A 12868-nucleotide genomic window follows, 5' to 3' on the forward strand; every position below is an offset into this window, starting at 1 on the left:
CCATCAGAGAAATGCAAATCAAAACCACAGTGAGATACCATCTCACACCAGTTAGAATGGCAATCATTAAAAAGTCAGGAAACAACAGGTGCTGGAGAGGATGTGGAGAAATAGAATTACTTTTACACTGTTGGTGGGATTGTAAAGCTAGTTCAACCATTATGGAAAACAGTATGGTGATTCCTCAAGGATCTAGAACTGGAAGTACCATATGACAGCCATCCCATTACTGGGTACATACCCAAAAGTTATAAATCATGCTGCTATGAACCACACATGCACCGTATGTTTATTCGGCACTATTCACAATAGCAAGACTGGGAATCAACCCAAATGTCCATCAGTGACAGACTGGATTAAGAAAATGTAAGCACATATACACCATGGAATACTATGCAGCATAAAAAGGATGAGTTTGTCCTTTGTAGGGACATGGATGCAGCTAAAACCATCATTCTCAAACTATAGCAGAACAGAAAACCAAACACGCATGTTCTCACTCATAGGTGGGAACTGAACAATGAAGCACTTGGACTTCGGGAGAATATACTTACACCGGGGCCTATCATGGGGAGGGCGGGAGAGGATTGCATTGGGAGTTATACCTGATGTAAATGACGATTTGATGGGTGCTGACGAGTTGATGGGTGCAGCACACCAACATGGCACAAGTATACATATGTAACAAACCTGCATGTTATGCACATGTGCCCTAGAACTTAAAGTATAATAAAAAATAATAATAGTTAATTAATTAAAATTAATAATTAATGAATAATTAATTAAAATAATTAATTTAATAATAAATAATAAATTGATTACAAATAATAATAATGACAGAGAAGTAAATAATTCCAAAAGTATGGTTTTAATGACCTCCTTCACATGCCAGGTACATGGCCATTGAGAAGTTAAAAATCTAAACTTCCGACTTGCAAATAATACACAATTGAACAGACAGTCTATGGTGGGGTAGACCCAAAACAAGACTCCAAAGAACAGCAGACATCTGTCTTGAGTAGTTGGAACAAAGAAATATCAATTAGCTAATGAGGTTTGATTTATTTTAATACTTAGTACATCTGAAAGTAATTCATTCATGTGATCTAACTGCAAACCTTGCCTTCAATCACCAGGCATAACAAGTTAGGTAAATTCATCCTTACCTTTCTGTTTATCAGAAAACAAGAGAAGCCTGCATTTTTTGCCTCAAAGGTGTTTTAAAGACAGAAAAACAAAGGGTCTTAATGTTTCGGTACAGCTCATGAGAAGACAAATCGAATGCAGTGTCTACTTGTTTGCTTCTGTCCTTTCAACTTAGGGCAAATAATATGTATTGCCTATCTGTCAACTGCTGAGCACTGCACTGTGTGCCAGGACTACAAAGATTGAAAAAGGAGTTTTCCTTCCTGGAATAATTTATATTTTTTAATATTCTTTAACTTACAGATTTGAGTCTGCTGGTTAATGAAATGAAATGTAAATTTCTCAGTTACTCCAAATTCAATTTTGTTCAGTGAAACCTGACACACTCCCCAAGGAAATGCAATCTAACAAAATTCATACTGTGCACATCCATAGCCAGTGGTTCTCAACCCTGAATACACATTAGAATTGTCTGGGCTGCTTCTCAAAGATACAGATGCCTAGCCCCCACACCAATTGTTTTAAATCAGGCTGGCTAGGATTGGACACCTGCACAGCATTTTTTCATTTTGTAGGTAATTATAAAATACAGCAAGGATGAGACTGTGAAAAGAACATAAAACAACACCTGACACATCGTAGACAATCAATAAATGTTAGCCTCTCCTCTTGCCATTAGTATATAATCTGAGATCAAGACTAAAACAGCATATAAAAAAGCAGTATTGTCCAGACTTCTACTGAAATACAGAATAAAAAGAAAAGGATATTTTAAGAAAGGCTTGTTCAAAGAAGGCTTTAAGCAGGAGAAACATCTTAATCAGGGTCTTGATTTGGAAAGTACTTGGAAGGGCAAAAGAAGAGAATGAAACCATTCCAAAAAGAAAAGGTTGCAGGGACAAAGGAAAAGAGGCAAGGATGGTGTTAACACATGGGGCAGGTGAAGGAGACCAGCCTGGCTACTGGGACAAGGTTCAAGGGGTGAACATTAAGCAATGTGGCTAGAAGAGTTAAATGCAGTTGATGGAATTAAGGTCTTAAAGGCCAAACTAGGTAATTTCATTTAATCTGTAGTCAAATTGGATAATTTGGATTCTCCTGAGTAGCTTGGTGACATGATGAAAACTACATTTGAGAAAAGTTCACCTGGCAGTGGTGGATGGGATGCAGTGGAATAAAGAAGGGCCAGGCCGGGCGCGGTGGCTCAAGCCTGTAATCCCAGCACTTTGGGAGGCCGAGACGGGTGGATCACGAGGTCAGGAGATCGAGACCAGCCTGGCTAATACGGTGAAACCCTGTCTCTACTAAAAAAATACAAAAAACTAGCGGGGCGAGGTGGCGGGCGCCTGTAGTCCCAGCTACTCGGGAGGCTGAGGCAGGAGAATGGCATAAACCCGGGAGGCGGAGCTTGCAGTGAGCCGAGATCCGGCCACTGCACTCCAGCCTGGGTGACAGAGTGAGACTCCGTCTCAAAAAAAAAAAAGAAGGGCCAAAGGGAAAGCTGCTATGCAGTAACAACGTGCTGTAGCAGCAGGTGATGATAAGCATTTGTGTGAACACTTCCAGCAACATCTTATCTATCCTCACAACACCAACAAGTTGACAGGGTCTGGCTTCCCTCCAGCTGTGGGACGCTAGTTCACTGTGATCATCACAGGTGCCCAGGGTCATCACCTCTGCTGCCTTACCCTCAGGGAGTCTCAATTAGACCGCTCTGAAAAAATGATCTAAACTTGAGGAGATTCCTTGCTCTTTGTATTATAAAGTCTATGTCACAGAAGAGAATACTACAAGCCTTTGTGAAGGCTCCCTGAGTTCCCGGCTATAGTACTCTGTGTGATTAATTCCTGCACTGGTCTACTCCAGCAGAAGATAGACCTAGCAGGAAATGCATCTGATATTGGTTATCTTGATTTCATCCTGGGACAGATTTTAAATGATCACAAATTATTTGGTAGTCCTCCCACTGACAGGTGGGGTCTATTTCTTCTTCTCTTGAATTCGGAATGGCCTCGGTGACTTGCTTAACCAAGAGATATGGCAGATAAGACATTCTGAAACTTCTACAACTAAGTCTTATGAAGTTCCAGAATGTCACTTCCAAGACTAAGTCATAAGAAACTGCAAGACTTCATATGACCTAGTGTTGGAAGTACCAGAATGTCCAAAGTTCCAAAGCCACATGGGGTTTTGGAATGTGTGCTCTTGGTGTTCTCCCTTTCCGAACCCAGCCACTCTGCTATAAAAAGGCCAAGAAACTTGGAGAGCCCAAGTATGAATGCTGCAATAAACAGCTCCAGTTGAGCACCCAGTAAACAGATGGTATCAGCGCCAGCCATGTGAGTAGCCATCTTGGACATCCAGCCCAGTCAAATCTTCCCAGGACTTTACTCCCAGTTGACATCTAACATCAGTCAAGATTCTAAGTGAGAACCACCCAGCTGAGCCCAGTCAACCCACAAAACTGTAAGAGAAAATAACAAATTGTTCTTTAAGCCACTGAGTTTTGGGATGGCTTCTTATACAACAATATCCCTTTTACCAATATTTTGCTTATGGTGAAATGGTGGGAAGGAGTGCTGCGCATCTTTTCCTGTATCTTACCAGTGGGTTTTTGAGGTATGTGCTTTAAAGTCAAATACTGAGTCTACCACTGTTCACATTTTGAAATGAAGAAAGAGAGGCTCTGTGAGGTTATATGAATTCCTTATGGTTACAGAATCAGTAATCTGAAGACCTTGAATCTAGACTTAAATACAGGAATGTTCAGAGAGCTATAGGTAGTTTTAAATTTAACCAATTTGCCATTTACATGTCGCAACAAGCACTGGCGTACTTGTATTATAAAAAGCAAGATAGTAAATACTTTACGGTTTGTGAGCTACACAGTCTCCATTATGACTATTCAATAGAAAAGCAGCTATACGAAATATGTAAACAAATAGGTGTTATTCTGTTCTAGCTTTAAACAATCAGATGGTCTTTTTTGTTTCAAACCCGATATAACCACAAAACTTGTTCAATACACCTAAACTCAATCCAGCCCTAGGTTATCTATTAAAAACTTGCCAGAAGTCACAGTTTTTATTTCTTTTTTAACATACATAAATTTTCTCGAAGAATGACTTATTAACTCCTTCCCATATTTTAATTTTAAAAATAATAGAGACAAAGTTTTAAAGAACAAGGAATTTTGAGTCTTTTCAAGAGGCCTTGTGGAAATCTATATATTGTATATTCTATTTCTGATGGTGCTTAGAGTTAACAAAAAATTAAGGTTGTTATGGCATGGTCCCTGAACATGTGAAAGAAAAGTGAAAAACCTGGTTCATCTGGGGAGTATTTATAAACAAGAAGGCATTAAAATAGTCAGCAATTTTTACAAAAAGACCCAAGTTTTTTTCTGTTTTCCTTTCCTTTTCCTGAATGCTTCAGTTCTAAAAGTCTAAAAACTCCTATAGGCTTTTTGATCTTTGACTTCAGAGAGAATTTTAGTACCTTAAGTTGACTGTTCACATACCTCACAAAACTGTGGCCCTGAAATATTCTCAACTAATAGCTGGTTGACAAAATGAATAATGCTATTAAAAATGAAATCAGCTATGGTAACTTTATATAGAGTGATGAATCACTCAGCATTGCCAAGTTAAGTATTGACTGGAGGCTAAAAAGAATGAAAGAGAGAGATTTCATTAAAAGTGGAAACATTACTGAAAGTAAAATAAAATATCTTGGAATAAAATACAAGGGCCTGGTAAGTATGTTATATGTTAAGGCAAAAATCCAATTTCTTACTAAGAGAGTATAAAATAGAAACATGATCTAATGAAGTCTACAATGAGGATTCTAACAAGCATTCCTAGATAAAAATCATAGTTTCATTTTACAACTTGCCTTTTTATTCCTGACAGACTCCAGGTGTATTTGAATGAAAACTTAGTTACTTAAACTGACTTAAAAGTTGTGTCCTTTCATTGTACATATAAAGAAAAACTACTGTAATTAAGAAAAACTTTACTTAGAGCTTCTTCTAACCGAAAATTAAATAGACAAACACTGTATTAAGGGTTGCAAAGCAAGATCCTCAAAAGATCTTCGCATGTAACGCCCATCTTAATGTAAGCACACATTTCTTTAAATAGTTTAAATAACAATTTCATTTCTGTATAAACTTTCATAGCAAAGAATCTCAAAGGATGTTATGAACACAATGATTAAACAGAAATTATGCATGGATGTTAGGTCCTTCACTTTTAAGTTGCTACCGTTTCACTGTTCAGCAGCAAATCTAACCATAAAATATCTTCTTACAGCAAAAAGACACCTACTGGTCAACAAGAACAGGAATGAGGTGGCACACCCAAAGCGGACTATCATGGAGTCTAAGCACAGCTTAGACTTAGACATGGAAACACATCCATGGCAAACAAATATAAATAAAATCACCCTTGGCAATCCCCCCCCCCCTTTTTTTTTTTTTTTTTTTTTTGAGACAGAGTCTCACTCTGTCACCCAGGCTGGAGTGCAGTGGTGCGATCTCGGCAATCCCTTTAAATTGCCCAAAACATACGGCATCCTTTTGACTTTATGTAGCATAACCCTGAACACTCTAAATTCTACGTTTAATTCTACGTAAGTCCATACGTAGATTTACGGGCATTCAAACCATCGTATCTCTTAAAATAACCCTCAAATCCCTAAAGGAAGGGAGCTAAGTGGAAAGTTCTAAAACATTCTTATTTGCCTGCTCCATGTACTCCTGTTTTACTATTAAACTTCAAGAGTTTCAGTACATATTACCAGACTGAAATTTACTTGTTGTTACAGCAAAGAAGAGAAGAGAAGCATGTGTTGGGGCAGAAGAGAGGTAGAGATATTGGTTCTAATAGTCTCTTTTATTTTATCCACTGCAAGAACTTCTCCTTGAACCTGAAGGTGTTTATTAACTTAGGGACCATAGAGTTGATTACTCACGAACTAGGTAAAAGTTATTAATATGTTAATTTTAAATAAAAAGGTATGTTGAGCAGATTACAGAAAAATATACAGACATAGAAAGAATATGGTTCTGGAATTCTCAAAAAATTCCACCAAAGGATGACTGGAGTGATGGCCTCAGCAAAGAACCACTAGCATGGGTCCCATCACTATCCCATTCAGAATCCCCTTTTGTCATCCTGGTTCTGAATCAGCATCAACACTCAAAATTCTATGATTTTAATTTGTCAAAACGAATCTAAATCATAGTGTCAACAACACAAAGCTCAAACTCAGGCTTAAAAAATAAGGTCACAAAGTCTTTACTTAGACTGGAATCCCCACCTTGAGCACAAATCCCTTTTCTCCCTCCCCTAGGTGCCTAAAATGTAAGAGAGGCCATTTTATTTCACACTTTCAGTGTATCTCAGTGGAGGAAAAAACTACCATTTGCAGCACCAGACACAAGTGTGAACAGTTTCAGACAGTCAACAATCAATGGGTAAACAGTACCTGGGATTGGGAGACAAATAAGAAAACTAGAGTGCACATTAAGTATTGACGGTCAGAAACAATTCTAACTGGATGCCAGAAAAAAAAAGTACTAACGCTCTTTTATTTCTTTACTACACAGAATGACTTACTTGGCAAAACTACTTTTTGCAGTTCAACTCACCTATCCAGAATGAACATTTGCTTTCCAGTCCTTTCATATGCAGCACAAGAATAGATTTAATAAACAATAAAAGAAATTATATTCAGGAAATTATTTTTATGTCAAACATTTTCTAAAATGCTTAAAATAACAAATGTTATTAATAAGCAAGACTATTTGTTCCACTTATTTTGAAGAGAACTGATGGCATAACCACCAATTGGAAAACTGATGTCATTCTGTAGCCAGGAGAATTTAAATCTTTTGGCATTTTACATTTTCAGGCCCTCTTTTATATACAAAGACATGAATATTTTTATCAGGCATAATATTTTCCAAATATTGTCACAAATAATGGCATCGGCAAACTTCTGAGGAAGGATGTCTGATAATCAGAGTTTACTCCAAAAACCTCCTGGTTTCCACTAATAAACTATAATACATTCATGACATTTTTTCTTTTTTCAGATATAAGCCCTGCAGGAGAACCTATTTACTATCCAATATTGCCCTAAATGTGCCCCTCCCTAGCCCTGAGTCCTTTGATTTTTAAAGTTTTAAAACTATTCTATATAAACAACTTGACAACATATAGCTATGGAGTGTGGCTTTTCTTGCTGTAAATACTCAAACTTAACAACTTTCAGGGATGAAGCACTGACAACTCTACTTTCGCCCACGAGCTGTAAATTTGTGTTACCGTGTTTAACTGTCACCACCTTTCAAATATATTTCATAACAAGAGGAAAGGGAAAGCTAATTTCTTCCATTATGGGCTGAGGTACAAAATCACAATTTGATTTATTATTGTGATACTATGTAATTGGTGATCCAATTAGCCCTCATTATTTTCTTCTAGTCAATGAAAGACTAACCTAAGGTAGGAGTCTGAAGATTTGGAGCAATTTTTTTCTCTTTCACAAGTTCATAGATGATTAAAGTGATACTTTGGACAAAAACAAAATGAGCAAATGAAATAATCATTGAGAAAAACAACTGGAATCCCCACAGCCATCTCATTAGCTTATTAGGAGGATTAAGGGAGCTGTTTTGAAAATGGCTGCTAACCTATAAAGCGGTACAGAACATGGAATGTAAGCTCTACAAGGGCCCAGTCAGTCATCTGTTTTGTTAACTGATTATGCCAATGGCCTAGAACAGAGCCTGACACATGGGCCACACTCAGTAAGCATGTGCTGAATGAATGAAATATATGGTATATTTAAAGTAGGTAACAAAAATAACGAAAAATAATGAAACAAAAACGCATACAGAAGCAGAAATCCCGCAGTTAAATGGTGGTATATTTCACCAATGAACTTAGAAATAACTCTGGGGCTTTCTTATTCAAATTTAGATGTAGTGCACTGAACAAATTAAGGCTAGGAAAAAAGCGGGCAGTCAACATGCGGAAATTACTAAAATCAGATTTTGTGGTCCACTCCCAAGTTAACGTCTAAAGGATCAGAACTGGTTGTTCAACAACATTTCAGAAAAATATAGTATTATCTTCCCGAAAACTCCAACTCTTAGGCTCTCCCCCAGAACACCAAATCACTATTTCATCCTCACCTAATTTCCACCTGATAGGAAAAAAAAAATTGTTGGCACTCCATTATAATTTCATAATTGTACATTCCATAAAATAATTCCCACATTTGGTAAGGCAAGAATCTGTAATTTAAATAAAACCGGGGCAATGTTCAGAAAACTACATTCTTTATCCAATTATCAAAATATATCAATATAAATTCTGGTTTTAAGCAGCATATTTGTGGGGTCAAATTCATGAGATTTTAGTTTTCTTCTTTAGATGTTCTTCTAGTTTCAGAACCTAATGTTTTCTTTACAAGAATAATTTTTTAAAAAACAAAGGTTGTTTGTTCAAATGAAAATTAATCTAGAACATCATCTCTTCAATGAGTATTGAATAAAATATTTGGAAAAACACATGCTTAAACTGTATTAGAATACTTCAAAAGGGAATAAAAATTCTTACAACCCTCGTAATTATTCCAAAAACAATGTTTGCAATTGGACACTTTAATACGTGTACAAGAATGAATATGTTCTTGAAAATAAAAAATGTAGTTATGAAAACTTTTAACCTTTAGTTGCAATATTTTGAAATAAATAAATAGATATGGGAAATTACTTTTGAGGGTTATTGAAATAACTGCACTTGACTTGCATTTATTTTATTTAAATGTAATCTGTAAAATCTGCAAAGGTTAAAATTAAATACCTTTTCATGGCTGAGACAATTATGATTAGAAACGGCGTAGGAATCCTTGAAAGATAACTTCTGTCAATACAAACAAGCCACCAAAAGTTATGCAAATCAACAAATTTTCTGGAAAATGTTATTTTTATGAAATATAATTTATTAACTCTTGTCCAAGTGAACCTGCTTTATGCCTAATTTTTCTAATACTTCAAAAAGAACAGAGAGGCCCAAATTTCCATAAACTTTGCCTTAACTGTTTGTTCCTCTTTCAGGGTGCAAAAAAGGCTCCCTAGCATTTAGGTTTTACACTAAGTGAATGAGACCGGTGTTCATATAGTTACATTTGTTCCATTCTGTTAGTAACCATTTCAAACTGAAAGACTAGGACAGGTTCTAAACATGTTAAATTCTATAAAGCCATTAGCAATAAATTTGATCCGGCAGTTTGCTGGGACAATGGAAACTGCTGAAAAAGCGTCTATTAGTCATTCTGGACAAACCCATCGGGATTAAAAGAATGAGTTAAGATCGTTTAAGGACGCAGCCAAAAAAAAAAAATCCAATTGGATCTCAGTTTCCGAGTCTCTAAGAAGCTTTTTCCCTTTTATCACTGACAATTTCAGGGAGCCCCACATAAGCTTTAGCTAATATTTGACTAAATTGTCAGCATCCTTCTTCCCAGTCCCACTAGTTAGGTTTAATACGGTGATTAAAATAAACCCAAACTGCCCTTCTTTCGGTAAATTCTTATTTACTGGTGAACTTCCTATTCCAGTTGCCAATTCAGCTGTTTTTCAGCTCAGCACGAAGAAAGAGCCGGCCTTCATTTCTTTGCGCCTAACGTGATCCAAAATTTAAGAGTGGAGAAAGCCAGAACTTTGCGCAACTCTCCTTCCAAAGATCGTTGCGCGCGTTCCTGACCTATCCCGACAATCCTAACAGTTTGAGTGGCAAAATCTCCCCTAGTTGGGCCGCGCGAAGCTCTCCTTGTCAGTAACTTTTCTGAGAGCTGGTGTCGTGCGGCCCGGGGCACAAGAGCGGGCGGGTTAGAAACGTTGAACTTGGTGAAACCCCTTGAGACTGATCCAGGCAGGCCGAAGAACCTTCAGAGTTTCCCAGTTAAGGCCAAAAACTTAAGGAGCCCTACCACCTGCTGAAAGAAGGGAACAGCAAGGAAGCTGGTGGAATGGAATGGGTGGGATGAGGCAAAAAAGAATCACAGAAAGTGGTGCGCCTCCGCCTGGGCCCCCGACTCCCAAAGTGGCATCTCCACTAAAGCTTGAAATGCTCCAGGAAGGTCCCAAACCGGCGCTCCCCGGGCACAGTGCGCACCGCCGGCGCTGCCAGATCCCGTGACCGCCCGGCCTGGGGACACGGTCGCGGCTGGGGAGGGAGGGGAGAGCTGGCTCACCTGGCGCTGAAGGCTGGAAGGTACAGTCTCGGTCCCCCGGAGCCCGGCCCGGCAGCGTGGCACTGTCCATAGAGGGACTGAGCACTTGAAAAGCCCACCGCGTACCGTAGGGCGCCCCGGCGGGGCTAACTTGTTCGGCTGCGGCGCACAGCTTTAGGGGAACCGGGCTGGCGGGCAGGGGCCGGAGTTGCGCGCCCGCGGTGGCCAGGGCGGTCGCCGGGCCGTGGGGCGCGGGCGGCTGCAGCCCGGGCGTCGGGGCACCCCCGACCCGCAGCAAGTTCTCGATCAGGAAACTCTTGCCCAGGTTGCCAAAGCCGGGCGCAGCGGGGAGGTTGAGGAGCGCGGAGGAAGCCACCACGTCCCAGTACGCACCGGCGTGGGCTGCCACCGCGCTGGGGAGCATAGTGCGGCGCCGGCTGGCCTGCTGCGCGCCCGCCGCACCGCACAAGGAGCCGCAGCTTCTCGTCGCCGCCTGCCGCAGAGCTGGAGCGCGCCGAGCCGGGCGGGGAGAAGAGGCCGCCCGGGACGGCGGCGGGCTTCGAACGATATTATTTATTTGCGTTGGGCGTTTTTTAAGGGATGGGAGGAGTGAGTGTGGGAGGGGGAAGCTGTGAATTTCTCTGGCCCACGGCTTAGGCTCTGGGAGCGTCGGGGGGAGTCTTTCCCCCTCTCTATGCAGATCTGGACGGTTTTTTCTGGTTTGTTTTTTTTCTGAAAGGACTGAAGGTGTGTCCAGCCCATCCATTCATGTCACCAGTCCTACAAAGTGACAGACGCGGCCAACAAGGGCAGTGCTGTGGCAAGGGGAGGGGACTCGTAGTGGGAGGAGGTGGGCATGAAAGCGACGTGAATCGGGCGCGCTCACCTCCTCCCCGCGGCCGTGCAGAGCCTTGGCACTCTCGCTGGAGCCCGCGCAATCCCCCAGGCGCGGGGTCAGGTGGATGCCGGCGTGGAGCGCCCAGAGGGCGGGGTGGGGTGGGGGGAACGCCCTGTCGTCTGGGGCGCCTCCCCGTACTACCTGTTGGGCGAACCCTGGCATTCCAGTGTTGGTTGTCACTTCAGCAACTGATGGGTTTCCGGGGGAAGTAAACGGAGTCGCTAGTGGCTGGAAGGGCTGTTATCAGGGTCAGTGGAAGGATATTACCGAGACTGTTGTAGCTGTGCCGCAGTTGAAAAGTTACTTCTCAAAGAGTGGGTTGTTTGCATATTAAATGAAGCCCTTATGTTGTAAGGGGGAAGGAGATGTGTTTTTCTCAGAGATCTTTTAAGAAATTTCTGTTTCCAGTGACTCATTTCCGGTCACCTTTTAATAAGATTTGTTTTAAGGGTTGTGGGGAGAGGTGCCTACAGCTTCTTCACTCCAGAAGAGAGGAGCTAATACTTGTTGATCTAGAGAAGGAGCTCGTAGTCGGGGTTGGTTAAATGCCAAATGACAGATGGTTGTGTTCAAAACCTGGAGGGAAAAAACCACCACCAGGTCCTCCTAGACATTGGTAGTTGAGTACGTTTCTGCAGGGAGACGGGGATGAAAACACTGCGTTACTTAGGATTACAGCTGCTCTTTTTTTTTAACTCTGAAAATTTAAGTATTTTAAGATGTATTAACAGTTTGCTAAGTGGGAACTGGACAGATGAAAAGCATGGGTGGGTGGGTGGGTAGGGATGTGTGTGTGTGTAATTAAAGCTTGCTTTTTAACCACAAGACAACTTTGGGAAGGCTGCTCTTTTAGGAAACTCTGTGTAACAGTGGAGTGTTAAAATTGTGAACTCTCTGCCAATTAACACTTACCATTGCTACTCTCCTGTCCAAATTTAGATGAATTTATTTAGAGTGAGATTTTTTAAGGATGTCTGTGAAGTTTGGAGTCACATTATATTTTTCCTCTTTATCCTAAGAATAATTTGGTCTGTGGCCTCAATTTAGTTAAAATCTGGCCAGAGTTGCCAGGCTAGTGAGATAAATATTCTTCATAAGTTCACCTTATGGTGAATTTAAATGCCCAGCTTCATCAAAGATGAGCATAGGTAACTAAATTAATAAAGTTTGGATTTTTTTCCTAAGAGGGTGGACAATTTTATGACCTGCTACTAAATGGGAGGAAAGTTATTTGAAAGACTGATGTATACTACCAATGTTCATTCACTTGTTGATTTAGTCAGCAGACCTTTACTGAGCATTTCATATTTATTGAACACTTGTGGTGGTCTTGGGAATACATAGAAGAAAGATCTGGTCCTTGCCTCGTGGGAATTCACAGCCTACTGCGGGAAGAAAAGTAACATCTGAGGAAGGGCTTCTAATTTGAAAGGAAAAATGTGAGAGAAAACTTTCTAAAGACAGCCTGTATTGTCATTCAGTTTGAAGAATTTTTTAATTTCCATCTTGATTTCATTTTTGACCCAATCATCATTCAGGAGCAGGTTATTTAATTTCCATGTATTTGCATTGTTT

General features: G+C 40.3%; 1 protein-coding gene across 1 annotated transcript in view; it reads right to left on the reverse strand.

The window, feature by feature from the left end:
- The window catches only part of DBX2 (developing brain homeobox 2), a 40129-nt gene extending 28504 nt beyond the window's left edge, over positions 1-11625 (reverse strand). The window contains exon 1 of the mRNA XM_021922230.2: positions 10417-11625. Within this exon, the coding sequence (XP_021777922.2) occupies positions 10417-11161 (745 nt within the window). The 5' untranslated portion in view covers positions 11162-11625. The remainder of the gene's footprint in view (positions 1-10416) is intronic.
- Between the last annotated feature and the right edge of the window lie 1243 nt (positions 11626-12868).

The sequence above is a fragment of the Papio anubis genome, chromosome 9 (genome assembly GCF_008728515.1).
Source record: "Papio anubis isolate 15944 chromosome 9, Panubis1.0, whole genome shotgun sequence".
In the NCBI taxonomy this organism is placed as follows: domain Eukaryota; kingdom Metazoa; phylum Chordata; class Mammalia; order Primates; family Cercopithecidae; genus Papio; species Papio anubis.